This window comes from Nasonia vitripennis, chromosome 5, assembly GCF_009193385.2.
Source record: "Nasonia vitripennis strain AsymCx chromosome 5, Nvit_psr_1.1, whole genome shotgun sequence".
Classification (NCBI taxonomy): domain Eukaryota; kingdom Metazoa; phylum Arthropoda; class Insecta; order Hymenoptera; family Pteromalidae; genus Nasonia; species Nasonia vitripennis.
Window position 1 is genome coordinate 7,141,276 of NC_045761.1, and position 15,267 is coordinate 7,156,542.

The 15,267-nt window shown below is 47.4% G+C and overlaps 1 protein-coding gene across 5 annotated transcripts; it reads right to left on the reverse strand.

Annotated features, from left to right (window-relative positions):
* Window positions 1-13: 13 nt before the first annotated feature.
* On the reverse strand, window positions 14-13,017 carry LOC100122046 (chromodomain-helicase-DNA-binding protein Mi-2 homolog). 5 transcript variants are annotated; one of them, XM_001605600.6, is made up of 17 exons: window positions 12,537-13,017; window positions 8,654-8,745; window positions 8,429-8,551; window positions 7,969-8,280; window positions 7,590-7,883; window positions 7,191-7,427; window positions 6,950-7,103; window positions 5,940-6,871; window positions 5,635-5,860; window positions 5,091-5,554; window positions 4,516-5,017; window positions 3,835-4,430; window positions 2,827-3,187; window positions 1,737-2,449; window positions 970-1,641; window positions 578-887; window positions 14-483 (listed from the first exon to the last, which is right to left on the reverse strand). In XM_001605600.6, the coding sequence occupies exons 1-17, from the start codon at window positions 12,571-12,573 to the stop codon at window positions 479-481; spliced, it is 6,030 nt and encodes a 2,009-aa protein (XP_001605650.2). In that variant the 5' UTR covers window positions 12,574-13,017; the 3' UTR covers window positions 14-478. The 5 variants fall into 5 exon arrangements, with proteins under 5 accessions (XP_001605650.2, XP_008217034.1, XP_008217032.1 ...); XM_008218812.4 differs by having other exon boundaries at window positions 3,823-4,430; XM_008218810.3 differs by having other exon boundaries at window positions 3,823-4,430; window positions 8,429-8,560; window positions 12,537-12,987.
* Window positions 13,018-15,267: the final 2,250 nt, after the last annotated feature.

Here is a 15,267-nt window from a genome sequence, read left to right on the forward strand (position 1 = left end):
AAAAAGCAACAAATTCCTCGAACAAAGTTTATCTTAGTCTCCAAATAAAAATACAGTTTTGCTTAAATAAATTTAAGTAATGTGTACTTATTACATACGATAAACGCTGGCGCATTTTTTTTGCTCTTACCGATCGGAGGGATGAACGATCGCTTATATCCATATCCATATTTTGACAATACAAAAGAGTTTTTTTCGATTCGATGAATGTATACACATAATAAATACAGGAGAAACGTGTCTTTTCAATTATTGTTTAGGATAGTACTGTTATTAATTATTTACGTTTAGCGCATATCCTTAAAAGATCCTTATCTAGTGAGAATTCAGCTAGAAATTGTGTGGTTTATGAAAAATAAGATTACACAGCGCGCTAGCCATTCATTCTCCCAGCATCAGCCCAAAGTGTGATGTACCCTGGACGCTGTGAGTCGTCTGATTTTCATTGTACTGCCGCAAAGTCTGCTGCTCACGTCACTCAAGCTGCAAGGGAAAACGATCAAACGCTTAGTGTCTTTGTAGATGATTTAAGAGATGTTTAATACAATTTTTTTTGTGTTAAAGAATCAGCACAAACCTGCAAAACCTTGAGGTGGCTGTCCGGGCACTGAATATTGTGGCCTGAAGTTCCCGAAGTTGGCGGCACCGGCAAATGTGGCCGGTATCTGACCACCGGTGAAACCAGGGGGGAATTGTTGTGCCAATAGTGCAGCCTGTCCGGTCTGCGTGCTGTTGTTACCGGGAGCAGTCGCTGCCAGTCGACTGAGAATCGATCGCTCGGACATTTGTAGTCTTTGAGCTACAGGTGGTATGCGAGCCAAAGTAGCCGGCAATCGACTTACGTCGGACTTCATGTCAGAGAGAAGTTCCTCTAATTGATTAAGCACCTGAAAGTAAGTAAACAGACGTGAAAACATACTCTCTGCAAGAAAATGCACAGTCAAATAGTAGATGAAAAGTCAATCTCACCTTATGCAATACTGCATTGGCAGGTTTGTTTCCAGCCAGGCTCTCCTTGCTGAGATGCTGGTGGGACTCGGCGAGGCACTCTACCTCGGCAAACCTCGCGTTCAGGCTCATGGCCGGATGGTTGGGGTCCTGGGTAAGATTCAAGTATGCGGCTCTGCGCAGCTGTTCCTCGATAACGAGAGCCTGCTCGAGCAGCTTGAATCTCCTGGCCAGGAACTTGTTCTTGATTTCAAGGAAGTTGCCCTTGCCCACGTCCATCTTGAATGGTTCGTTGATTATGGCAAATCTGATATCGTTCTGAATGTCTTGCCAGCGACCATAGCCGTGGGTAACGATACCAGCCAACAACCAGTAGTCGTGTCGCCTGTGCCATATTTCGTACTCGCGACCGGGCACCGCAGCCTTCTCCTCGTTCAGCCAAAGAGTGTGCAGTTCGGTAAAGCCACCATCCGCTATGTTAAACATGAACTTGCGCTTGGGCTTGACACCGTCCGCGTCCGCACCATCTTTGCTATCTTTGTCCTTTGAATCTTTGTCTTTATCCTTGGACTCCTCCTTCTTATCACCGTCCTTGCCTTCATCTTCATCATCCTTAACGATAACCACGTCTTCCTCCGCTGCAACTTCAGGTTTGGCTTTCGTTTCTGCGTTTTCGGTCGCCGATGCAGGCTTCTGTAAGAAAATATAAATCAATTGATTAATTTCAATTCCAAATAGTTAGGCTGGAAATGTCTACTGCTCGAAATGCAAAATGATCTTGAGCCTACCTCTTCGGATTTTTCTTCCTTAATCTCGGAGTTCTCCGTCTCCTTGGCATCAGCCTTCTCCGTTTCCTTTGCCTCGGCGGCCGGTTTGTCCGCCTCAGCCGAAGATTCCTTCTCCTCCTTCTTCACTTCTTCCTTTTCTTTTCCATCTTCTTCGGCGTTCTCGGAAGGTTTATCTTCTTCTTTCACCTCTTCCTTCACGGCTGCACCCTCGCTCGCCTCCTTCTCCTTGCCGTCTTCGCTACCAGCCTCCTTATCTTTCGACTCTTCTTTAGTCGCCGTAGCAGCAGCAACTCCGTCAGCCGCCGGTGCCGGTGTCACCGCAGGACTGGGACTGGGCGCGTTCGAGGTTGCGGGTGTCGTCGCGTTGGTACTGCTCGCAGAGCCTGTGGCCGCTCCATCGCTTGTTGCCGTAGCTGCCGCTCCGGCAGCAGCTGGCGTCGTCGCCGTCGCCGCAGCACCGCCCTCGGCCGTCTTCACCGGCTCTACGGGTTTACGGATCATCTCGGGCATCGAGTAATAGCCGTTTATATGCTCGAATTCTTGAACCTTTTTACGAATCAGCGACATGACACCGATACGCGTAAGCACGTGCTGACGGCTCAAGCCTTCGCGCGGTACGCCGTCCGCAAAGGTTTCAGCGTTATCCGCGCCGGGTTCACACAGATGCCGCATGAACAACGAGACATAGGCTTTGAAGTTCTTTTCCGATTTTCCTGCAATTTGCAAAATTTCATTCATCAGTAATCGTCCACTTTTTTCATAAATCAATCAACGTCACTCGACAATTGTTCAAGTCAAAAAAAGAGTAGTCAAAATACGGAACGCAGCATTCGAATGTTTACTTCAAAGCTTCATTCAGAATTCCGAACTCCGAGGGAGCTGAAATCACGTGCGGGCGAATTGTTAGGCAAATACAGCGCGCACGGCTGCAAATTGCGCACGTACGGGCAGCCCACATTCGCGCACCATTCGTTAACACGGTGAAAGGCTAATGAAAATCGTGCATCATCGCTTCCTCCTACGCACATCCATTCGCACGACACAGCACACAAACGTAGAAACAAAGCTCTTTAGTCATTCGGACGCATACCTCGTAAATCACGGACGAGCCACTGCGAGTTGAAGGCGTCCTGGGGCGGCATGCCGTATCGCATGATCGCATTGAGGAATGCCTTGCGCTGGCGCGCGTTGAAGCCGAGCACCTCGATGTTACCGTTGACTCGGGCAAGCAGAGGCGGTAGTGGCCGATCTTTCTCGTCGCGACGCTCCAGCCGACGCCGACTGCGACGAGACAGCAAGTCACCCTCGCCCTTCTCGTCGAAGTCGTCATCCTCTTTGTCGTCGTCGCTCGGCGCGCTGAAGTCGCTGTTATAATCGGACATGTTGTCCTGCCAAGGTTGGTCGTCGCGCGTTCCCTGATCACCGGTCACGCCACCGTCGTTGTAGTTAACCTGCGAATTGATTAGAGAAAAGATGGCGCGTTAGAGACTTAGGGTTCGGGTAGCTTTATGGTTTTATGTTTGTGAAAAATTGGTAATATGGAATAAAAATTGAGAGTTCCATTGATTGGAGTAAAAATAAAAATATTGAAGGTACTTTACAATACAGTTTTACTCCGAGCAATTGACTTCCAATCAGGTACAAGAAGCGTTTCAATAATATCTACAACTTAATTTGATGTAAATATTTACGTAGTTCAATGTAAAATTATTAAAATTATAATATAACATTAAATAAATTTATGTATGTAAAAAATCATATGTATTATTTGAATAAAAATCAATGCGTTAAGAGCCAAGAATTTTATGTTTCGTTAGAAACCTAATTCTTTGTACCAAGTAATAACATTTCATTCTGGTAATTTTTATTCAAATAATCGAAATAAATAACTATAGTATAGGAAATTGATGATTATACCATTGCCGACGCCATGATAACGTTCAATGTATCGCATCTTTTACTGTGATTAATAAAATTAAATCATTCATAAAATTCAAAGAAAAAAATTAATCTGCGTCGTACTGCCGTCTGCGATAGAATCACCAATTTTAAAGTAAACCAAAAAGTAACTGTGTGTGTAACGCACATATCGGCATACCTGCTTCCTGACGCGCTTGCCTTTGCCTAACGTCCTCGCGATATCTTCCTGTTGCTGTTCGTAGTGGTGTCTCAGCAGCTTGATCCAGTAGGCGGGGTCGGTGTTTTCGGCTTCCTGCTTGATGATCTCCGTGTCTGTTTCTTCATCTTGTTCCTCTTTCGTCACGTACGACGCGACCTTGAACGAACTGAGATACTCGTTCGCCCAATTTTCCTTCTGTTCAATACCTTCTTTACTACGATCGAGCAACTCGGCAACAGCCTTGTCGTCGTAGTGGATGGCTTCGTCTTCCTTGCCTTCCTCTTCCTTGAACAGCTCCTCGGTACCGAAACGTAGAATATCGTCGAGCTCTTGTTTGCTAAAGTTAGCGCCTTTGCCGCCCATACCAGGTCTTACAACCAAATGGGTAAGCATCATCTTACGTTTGGCCACCTGAGTGACACGTTCCTCTACAGAGTTACGCGTTACGAAGCGGTAGATCATGACCTTGTTGGCCTGACCTATACGATGGGCACGACTGAAGGCCTGAATGTCATTGTGCGGATTCCAGTCGGAGTCATAGATTATCACAGTATCGGCCGTTGCCAAGTTAATACCTATCAACGTCAAGAAAAGTTATATTACATATTCACGGCATTAGGTAAACGTCGAAATGAAATCTCGAACTTGGTTTGTACATACCTAAACCACCAGCTCTGGTGGATAGCAGAAATACAAATTGTTGAGCTCCCGGTGCGTTAAATCTATCGATAGCTTCCTGTCTCTGTGTTCCTGTGATGTTACCGTCGATTCTTTCGTACTTGTAACCCTCACCCTCAAGATAATCCTCCAACAGATCTAACATTTTTGTCATCTGCGAGAAAATGAGAACTCTGTGGCCGTCATCTCGAAGTTTCTTTAACATCCTACTGAGCAGAACAAGTTTTCCAGCGGCTTTGATCAGAGCCGAGGTCTCGTAATTGCCATTGGGTCCGGTTGGGGCTTCTTGTGATGCCGCCGGGAACAGGTACGGATGATTACAACACTTCTTCAAGTCCATCATGATGTTGAGTAGCGAGACCTGCTGGCCGCCACCTTTGGGATTCAGCGCCTCAAAGTTTCGCGTCAAGATGTACTTGTAATACTTCTTCTGCATAGGCGAAAGTTCGACTCGCACAATAAATTCGGATTTGCTAGGCATATTCTGTAAAAGAGAGACGTTAGTTATCGTTCCCGGTATTAAGAATATTGGTAATTTGAAAATGAGATGAGCCTACCTTCAACACATCAGCTTTCAAACGTCGCAACATGTGAGGTCCCAACATCTCATGCAACTTCTTCACCTGATCCTCTTTCGAGATATCGGCGAATTCGTTCTGGAAGGCCGACAAGTCGTTGAACTTGTCGCGACACAAGAAATTGAGCAGATGGAATAACTCTTCCAAGTTGTTCTGCAACGGCGTACCCGTAAGTAGCAGTTTGTATGCGATGTTATAGGAAGCCAACAGCCTAAAGAACTTGGACTGATTGGACTTGAGACGATGAGCTTCGTCGACGACGAGTACAGCCCAATCAATCGAGCCCAGGCAGGCCGAATCGATCGATATCAACTCATAACTCGTCAACAGGACATTGAATTTGATTTGCGAGGAGCGGATCTTGGATGCTCGTCCACCGCGTACCGCGCCCTCCTCGAAAGACAGTTCATTTTCTCGAATCACCATACGACTGTCCTTGTCACCTGTGAATTTAATAATATCGTACATAGTATGGTTTTCGATCGCTTTAGTAAATGAATGAATAAAAGCAATGTTCACTTACCAACATATGTAACACAATAAAAATCTGGAGCCCAAGTTTCAAACTCTCTTTCCCAATTAATAATGGTCGAAAGAGGTACTGACACTAAAAATGGACCCTTGCAGTGACCCTCTTTATAAAGTGAATATAAAAATGTAATTGTCTGGATAGTTTTTCCTAGACCCATCTCGTCGGCAAGAATTGTGTCGATTCCCTGTCCCCACGAATATCGCAACCAGTTCAAACCCTACGAAGAACATAGCCATATTAATAACTGTTATGCTAGATAAATCAAAATAGAGAATCAAAGGAGTGTGATGTTATACCTCTAACTGATAATGATGCAACTGCATGCCAGTACAATCCAGGTACTCGGGTTGTCTCTCATACTTCTTCTTGAGATCCGTGGTTGGCTTATCGGGCGGCGGAGTGTACCTCCTCGGCGTTCTCTCTTCGTCATCAATAATCTCCTTCGTCTTGGATTTTTTACCCTTGCCCTTTTTGCCCTTTCTAGAGGGAGGACCATCGGCGCAATTTGCGGCCCTCAGGTCCAGATAATACTCAATAGCCGTTTTGAGGCCTGGAATGTCTGCGTTTTCATCTTCCCAGGTGGCTTGATCATAACCAAGTTCGCGCCATTTGACCAAATACAGGGCTCGTCCGTCACGCTGCAGCCGATGATTGATGACGCGGTGGACGACCAACCAGTCGGGCCTGACGCCGAAGCGGTAGAAACGCTCCTCCAAATTGTACTCATCGCGCAGCGCGAGATTGTCCTTGTCAACGTCTCTGAGCCGCTTGACGCGGCCATCACTCTCATCCAGGGGCTCCTCGAGTTTGGGTGGCTCGTCCATATCGTACTTGCGCGAATAGTTTCTAAACATGAGTGGGTGGAAAACATCGAGCTGTAGCTCGGTCACCCAATCGCAGTACCAGTACGACCTGTCGACCCACTTGACGAAGAACTCGCGAATCTTACGCGGCTTTCCAGAAGAGGAAGCCTTGCTCGTCGAGGGTTCCTCGGACGGCGGATCCATCACCTCTTTCCAGCGCCAGGTCAGAATCTTGGCGACCTTGCCAAAGAGGGGCGGGCAAGAACAGCGTGGACACTTCCAGTCACCATCGGGAATCTCGGTCAGAGGTGGATTCAGACAATGCGTGTGGTAAGCGCTCGTGCAGCTGTCGCAGCACAACAACTCGCCGCCATCCTTACATACTCTACAGAACTCCATATGTTCATCATCATCCTCTAATGCACCTAGATTAATGCAATCGTTTTAGCACCTTTGATGTTTAATTATCTCATTTTTAAAAGTCTTATGATCGATTTGCATACCATCGTTCTCGCAATGTGGACAACTCCATTTTCCTTCGGGTGTCTCCTCCAATTCGGGTTCCAAACAAACAAGATGATAAGCTCGAGGACAGGTATCACATAAAATAATCTCTCCACCTTGTTGACACACTTCACAATAGTCTTGGTGATCACCCTGTCGAAACAACACAAACAATAAAAGAGCATAAGAAAATTTGAGCTAATACATCTTCGAAGAGTTGACCAAAGTCAAAATATTTACCTCTCCATCAGGGAATTTGGACGTAGTCTTCGTCTTCTTTTTCTTCTTAGTTTTGTTGCCGATTTTGGTCTTCGCCTTCCTGCGCACTGGCGGTTCGGCAGGTGCCTCAGCGTTCGTTTCTTCTGGTTTAGTGTTGTTTTCCGTCGGTGGAACATCCTCGGCGTCGGCCAACATCTGTTCAAACTCCATATCCGAGTCCCTATCGGAACCAGGTCCGCTTCCTTCAATCTCCTCATCCTGTAAACAAAGATCGGTTACTTTGATCGGCTGATCCGCAGAAGGAAAAAAAACGAGTCCACGCGATGCAGAATTACTCGCGTTCATCCTAGATTAAGACTAGCGCATCGTAATTTCCTTATCTCTCAAGTGCCTCGTTAACCAAACTCGTTATGAACTTACCGAACTGCCTCGCTTGCGCTTTCCTAACTTAATCTTGAGAGTCGGAACTTTCGAAGTTTTCTTGCCCTTCTTGCTTGTCCTTGAACTACGCGATTTTTTCTTGCGATCACTGTCTTCGTCGTCCTCGTCGTCATCGTCGTCCTGTGCCACGGCACTTCTGTTCGATCTGGAATTCCTGTTGTCCTCATCGATCGACTGAGTCGACATGTCGATCTCAGGCTGCGTGTGTGGATTCAATTCTGAAAAGTCTCTCCACTTTGCAGCTACCAACATCATCAACTTGGACATCGGTACCTAATGTAAAAATCCACAGTTATACAATCGATCCGTCATCGATTTTCACATTTTTTTATCTTGAATCGATCGAAACATCTCGTACCTTGGGATTCTCCTTTGCAAGCAGTGGCCTGACGTGCTGTTGGAACAGCTTGTAGGTGGTGAGGTTCTGAAAATCGGCGTCGGTGTACTCGATGGCGACGTCGGTGAGACCGAAAGTACTGCAGACCTCCTCTATCGTAGGCATCCCAGTTGCGGGCTCCTGTTGGCCCTGGGTCGCCGGTGCGGGCGTCGAGTGGCTCGACGACTTGCGCGACGAGGATTTGCGGCTCTTGCGGTTACCCGCGTAGTCGCTGTCATCGCCAGCAAGGTCGGCGTTCTCTCCACCGCCACCGCCTCCTCCGAAGTCGCTTTCCTGAACAAAAAAAAAAGAAAGAAATCGGTTACAGAATTTCGCAAGAAATCCCCTTTATCGATCGTTATCTCCTGGGCCGAAGATTAGCGAGAGTCGATAAGAAGTGCAACACTGCACAGCGTGTTTCACGCGTATATAATATACTCACATCTCCGGAGTCGGACTTTTTCTTTTTCTTTTTCTTCTTGCCCTTTTTGTCCTCGCTTCGGGCTTTCCGCTTCTTGCCCTTCTTCTTCTTGCGCTCCTCGGGCTCGTAATCGTCGTCCTCCTCCTTTGTCACCAACAGTAGAAATTTTTATCAATAACGTTATTTTTTTAATTCTCGCAAAGTTACAGCTCGGCGTCGAGATGCTGGATTGCAATTGATACTTACTAGTCTTTGTGCGTCTTCGGCGTCTGACGAACCCTCGACAGCTTGGCCGGCGCTGGACACCTGGTTGCCGGATTCCTCGACTTCATCTTCCCCTGAAAAAGAACGATTTTACATACGTTATTATTTGTTATTCTTATATATTTTCGTCGATTTCGAGTCTCCCTTTGTTAGGAAGAAGAGTTTATTATTATCGAATGCTGATTGAAACAATAACAAGTTATAAATAGCTTTGAGGACAACTGCGAAAACCGTGTGGAATAACGAGTGCTCGATAGAGGTCAGTCACATTTACGACGATTTTGCAACTCGCTTGAGAATTAACATCAGCGAAATTTTACAAACGCGAAGCTCGTTTTCTCTCTCTCTCTCTCTCTCTCTCTCTCTCTCTCTCTCTCTCTCTCTCTCTCTCGACTCCAGCGATGATAAAAAGTAAGATAAGTTATACTTTGTACGCAAGCTATACCGAGTAAAAAAAATTACATGAGGTTGAAAGTTGCGAATAATGCAGTTTTGAAAATTTTTCGCTCGCGAAAGGGCGTATGTAATTATAGGATTCGAGGATAGAAGGTAAAAAACAGCATGAAAGTTATGGATTTCCGATATTTCGCGTTTGAATAATGTAACCGAGGGATAAAGCTAAAAAATTCACAAAGTCTACGCTGGCTTTAATTTAAAAAAAAATGTAGCTCGATCAATTCTTCATCCCGCAAAACGTCAACGTTTTTCATCGATTTCATCAAAAGCAAACGCATCGCAATAATCCCCGTATCAGCAGCAACAACATCCTCCGAATCCTCCTCCTCCTCCGCAGCGAAAATTTTCCCATCCATCCCACACAGAGCAGCACCACCCCCTCGAGCCGCCTCTCATACGCTAAGCAAATGAGGGAATATCGATCTCGGCTCTCCGGGAGCTAGACACACGGCCAACCGTAGGCGAAAAAGAATTCCAACCCTTCCAGCGATTTCACATTCTCTCTCTCTCTCTCGAGAGAGAGAGAGAGAAAAAAATTACGCGTGTAAACGAAGAAGAAAAAAGGATGACAGAAGAGGACACGAGCCGGGGCATACAGTCATAGCTCGGAATTTTCGTACAGGATACACACACAGGCGGCGCAAGAAAGGAAAGGGGGAGAGAGAGAGAGAGAGAGAGAGAAAAGGAAAAACCGTTATAATGTACATCCGCGCGCGAGCGGCGTTTCGGCGTCTGTCTTTTTCCCGAGGGGAGAGAGCGAGAGAAAGAGGGGGAAACGCCACCGCCGCCGCTGCTGCTGTGCTGTTGCCAGTGTACATTATGTATAATGGCAGATGAGGCGTCGCCAAAATAATGCAGGATTGCGATGTATGTCGAGCGCGGAAATTTTTTTTATGCGACCGGCTTGATTCGAATTTTTTTTTTCGGGGGGATCAACGTGTGATTTGATGTTTTCAGTTTTCGAGGGAAATTAGGCTCGAGAGACATTTTCGTGGGTACATGGCTGGTTAACGGAAAAGATAACAATCGACGCTTGGCGTCCATTCACCGTTAGGGGAAACGAGAGTAAACGAGGGCGAGATGGACGTTGACTCGTTTAAAACATTGTTGAAAAAAAAAAAAAACGAGCTATCGCGTATAGATAAATATTTGCACACGCTTAAAACTCAGTAGCCATGTTGACTTTTGATTAGAGAAAGAAGTCGTTCGGGCATGAAAACGTACAGTGCAATTTAAGTTTCACGTAACATCCTCTCTCATAATGACGCGCAGCACTTAAATTGTTGTCAGCGAGCAATCAGCGATTTTCCCGCAAGTTTCTCTATCGATCGCAATCACGCGCAGCAGCAGCAGCAGCACACGAAATTGATAAAAGACAAAGTATTATTTCTGGCTGGGTATAGATCCAAGTAAAGCAATTACCGAGAGCAGCCTATCAGAGAGGACGGAAGGGAAGTTAGTCTCCGATCAATTTTTCAACGCGATGGGAAACCACATAAGTATATCGTAGGCGTATCCCCCGCTCCTCTCTCCCAAGGTTATTAATAATGCACAACAATATGTCTCATCTGCGTTCGAAGCTTGACTCGTTGAGCTTTATTTTTTCTATCCACCCTAGTTTCGTCTCGTTAAAAAGCGTCGACGAAAATTCGTTAGAAATGGAGCACGAATGACTCAAGACAATTAGCTCACTCGACGCAAGATCGTGATCTCTCTCTCTCCCTCTCCGCACGTCTAAAAACCGGACAACAAACAGATTACAGTGAATCTCTTTCTGTCTCCGTAAACCATGTTTCTCTCGTTCTATCTCGGCAGCCACATAATATGCATTCCCAAGCAGTCATCGCTAGGTGCAAGTTCCCGTGCGCCACACGAAAGACCAGTTTTATCTCTTATCTAAACTGCGGTTCACCTTGATTACTCGTGAAATAAGGCTCGCCGCTCGAAAACTACGAATTCGCGGAATTAAGTCGTTCCTTCTTTAGATAAACGAACAAAACTCACATCGTCACAAATCAAAATTCGATAATCGATAGAGGCAATTACAAGGGGAAAAAATACTCCTAAGCGCTCACACGTAATCGATGCTCGCTCGACTAAGACCTAATTGCAAAGCGCGGCGGAATAAAATACGAACAAAAAACTTTTCGAGTCTGCTGCACTCTCGGCTGCTGCTTTATTTTAACATGTATATATATATATACACCTATACATACACGTATACACTCGTCTCGTGTATATATAATAATATTCCTCTCGCTGAGAGAGCTAGCGCTGCAGAGGACAACGACGACGACGAAAAAAGAGAAAAAGACAACAGACTAGAGGGAGGGGGACGGGAGGGAGACGAAGCGTTACATACATGTCTGCGCGCGAGTGTGCAAAATGAATTTCTCTCTCTCTCTATCCGCTTCTCTCGCATACACATATACACGCATGCACAGAGAGCGTATCTACATACGAACACGATTAAAGGTCCGTGTGTACACGTATACGGAAGGCGCGCGTATGTATCGGGCGATCGGCGTTCGTTCCGCGCTTCAGGGCACCGAAAAGACCGAGAACAGCGGCTACACGTGTGTGCGTAAGTGCGCGCGCGCGCGTAGCGCGCTTCTGGCAGCCATTTTCTTCGAAAGGGCCGCACCGCCGCTCTCTGTGTCTGTGTGTGTGTGTGTGTGCACCTAGAATGGCATGTTGCTTTTTTCGCAGACAATGTACGAGGGAATCTCGAGCAGCCCCGATGTTTCTCTCTCGAGAGGGTTTAGAGTTGCTCCGAGACTAGGAGCAACAGGATCGCGATGACGCGGGTATAGAACCGGTAACGTCAACGCTCTGGAGAACGTCGGAGGGAAGATGCCGCCGCGGCACTGTTGCTTCTCTCGATACATTTCGGAGTCAACGCCGGAGAAGCCGCGCGTGATACTCAGGCTAGAGTTGATACAAGCAGCATCGCGAGAACCTCGTCCGGAGACATTTTTCGCACGAAAAGACAAAGAAAGCATCAGCAGCGCGCGCGCGCGCGTTCACTCGACAAGTGCCAAGGTGAAGCGGCGAACCGGAGAATGTACGTGTACCAGCGCGCGCGCGGGAGAGAGAGAGAGAGAGAGGGAAAATCCACGATTAAATGACCCGACGTCGAAGAGGAGGCATAGCTGCATTTCGGAGCTCGAAAAAAAGCGCGGGTTGACGTACGCCAACAACTGCACACGGATGGGAGAGTAGTAGAGAATGTAAGGTTAGGGGAGCGTTAGTGTGTGCGCGCGCGCGCGCGCGAGCGCGGTTTTGAGGTTAAACTCGGCGTGCCCCGAGGACGCCGCCGATTCCTCGAAGACGCGTTAGGTCCACCGTGCAGGCGATCAACGGGTCAACACACGGGACTAGGGAGTACAGAAGAGGTTATCCAACTTACCCGCAAAGCTCTCGTCGACTTCCTCGTCGGAGGCCATTCTGCTGCGAGTCCAACAACTCCTCGGGAGGACACAACACGTCGGCGGTTCTCTCGCACTCGCTGCTGGAAGAAGTCGTCGTCACACGCGCCCGCGCGCGCGCTCCCTCTCTACACACACACACACGCGCGCGCACGCACACACACACACAGGTCACAGTTGCGGGCAGCCGGCGGGAGCTCCTCCTCGACGCGATGCTGACGGCGACGGCGGCATCAACGCCAAGCACTGCTGCAACAAACACACCAGCGGGCCGTACGAGAGAGTCTCGCTGTTGCTCTCGACAACGCTGCGGTGTATGCGTATGTGTATTATCACTGCTGCACGCGATTCCTTTCCCTTTTTCTCGCTCGTGCTGCACGTCCGACGCGGTCGCCGAGCGAGAGAGAACTCGACTCTCGCAGAACAGCGCACGGTTTGTCATATACGCTACTATGCTGCTCTCTCTCTCTCTCTCTCTCTCACTCCTGCTTGCGCTCTACCTCCCTCTACCGGCGGAAGAGCTTCTTCTCTCTTCTTTCCCCCTTGCCGCCACCCCGCTTGCTCTCTTTCTCTCTCTTTCGCGCGTTCGCGATACACGTACAGCCTAACCTCGTAGCTTCTCTCTCGCTCGCTATTATACTTCCAGTGTGTACTGTACACCGAGAGCAGCGTCGGTCCCTCTCTCTCTCTCTCTCTCTCTCTCTCTACCGCTTTTCGCGTGAAAGAGAGAGAGACGGAACTACTCTTCTCTCTTTTTCTTTATTACGCAGGTATACGTCGCGGCGTCCTTTGCCGCATCTATTCTATACAGCTCCCTTTTGCAATTCGCGCGATCCCCGTAGGTTGCATATGCATATATACACCGCCCGAACGTCGCTCGTCGCAGTTGACGCCACCCCCCCCCCCCCCCGCTTCACTTCTTTTCTCGCCGCTGCTGCGAGTGTATCGGATGTACAAACTATCGCGCGACGTCTTCTGGGATTATAACGCCCGGCTTGAGTACGAGCTGTACGCAGAGAGTCTGCAGGTGCAGCAGCAGTACATCCCTTTGGATCAGCCTCGAGTCTCCTCTATCGCCTCTGGTACCGCTGTACCGGCGCGCCTTTGCCGGTTTGTCAGCGGTATCGCGCGTACGGAGCTATCTAGCTACGATTCAGGTGGCTCTAATCCTTTCGAAATTTATATTTACCCAGGCTCGGCGCGCGAGTGCAGCCGGGAATGCGAAGGATACTCGCTTGCGAAAGAGCCGCTGTCTGCAGTGTGTTGTGTATAGGTATATATGTATATACATAGGTAGCATGCGTATACGTGTAAGAGACTGATCTCTCTGCGCGCACGTTTCTCGTTGCAGCTGTGCGACGGGAGATTTTTTTTTGACTCGTTTGGATTTTAGGGGCCGAATGAGGATGGGTTTTTTTTTATGGGCGCGTGTATAATTGTAATGTAGGAGTGTAGGTAGAGGAGGACGTGATTTCGATATAGTTTTGGACGGCAGTGTACGGCTACGAAGAAAAGTGGCACCTTGGAGCTAGCTGCAGGAAATTATGTTCCGAGAACTCGTCGGCTGGGTATAATACAATAGGTTGAGGCTGTGCTCTATTCAAGAAGGATCCGAGCGTTTTCTAAAATCTCTGTATACGCACATAGGTCTTTCTGTACCGGGCTTCCTTGATGTGTATACGCAAATGAGTTATACTGTATGCCGATTATTGAAAAATATTTTGTTGATACGTTAAAAATTTTCGGATTCGATAAATGGACTCTAATGTTTGCAATTATTTTTAGTTTCAAGCAATTCACACTGTACACCGTAAATATATTGTTAAATAGGATAATATAGGATAATAGTTAATGCACAATCAACGTATTCGACAGCTTAGCTTTTCACCATTGTTCTCACGGATTCTACGGCACGATATGACTCGGATAAAAGAACCTTCGCGTTTTTCTTCGGCACAGGATATAATACGATTACGCAACGCAATCATATACGAACTGGCTAATTGGGGTATATAAAATAACGAAGTATGCTAAGACTAACCGCATACGAAGTGCTTTATACCGTTGAGAACATTTTTGTCCATTCAATTATATTCGTTAAAAATTAATTCTAATCATCGCCGATCGCGTTAAAAAACTGCACCGCGTCTCGACAACAGTCCAAATCAACGCTTCCCCATACATAATACAGCACAACTTACAGAAAAAAAAACGACATCGGAATCTCATCTCTCAGCATCCCAAAGTCCGCATACGTAATCCTTCGAAGCGCTTAGAGCTGACACAATATTTTATCATCTCCATTTCTCTCTCTCTCTCTCTCTTTCTCGCATCCGACGTCGCGCCGGAAAAAAGCTGCGACTCCGGAGAGAACTTCTCCGCTCGCGACGACAATGAAAATCAATACGCAAAGGGCGCTCGCGCTCATTTGCAAGCGAAAATCTCCTCGCGCCTCCGTATGACAGACTCTCCTTCCATACTCGCATCTATATAGATTATAGACGTGCATTTTACGGCGCATCACCTCGTGTGTAACGTGGGCCGACGTTTTCGAGATGCGCCGAGAGCTGCGCTGTTATGAAGTATTCGGCAGCTGCATGACGCACAGAACGAGAGAAGCCGTTGCAGTCGGGGGAGGGAAAATCCGAGGACGCGGCGCTGAGGTTTCGGAAGAAGGAGGAGAGGAAAAGTGGAAGGTATGAGAGAGGAGAA

What these genes read in the sequence shown, in the direction of transcription:
- LOC100122046 (XM_008218809.3), bottom strand. Translation starts at nt 12,573, where the DNA reads ATGGCCTCCGACGAGGAAGTCGACGAGAGCTTTGCGG. An exon ending in CCAAATTCCCTGATGGAGAG is followed by an intron (nt 7,104 to 7,190) that starts GTAAATATTTTG and finishes TTGTTTCGACAG; the next exon opens with GGTGATCACCAAGACTATTG. An exon ending in AGGAAGAAAAATCCGAAGAG is followed by an intron (nt 1,642 to 1,736) that starts GTAGGCTCAAGA and finishes ATTTTCTTACAG; the next exon opens with AAGCCTGCATCGGCGACCGA.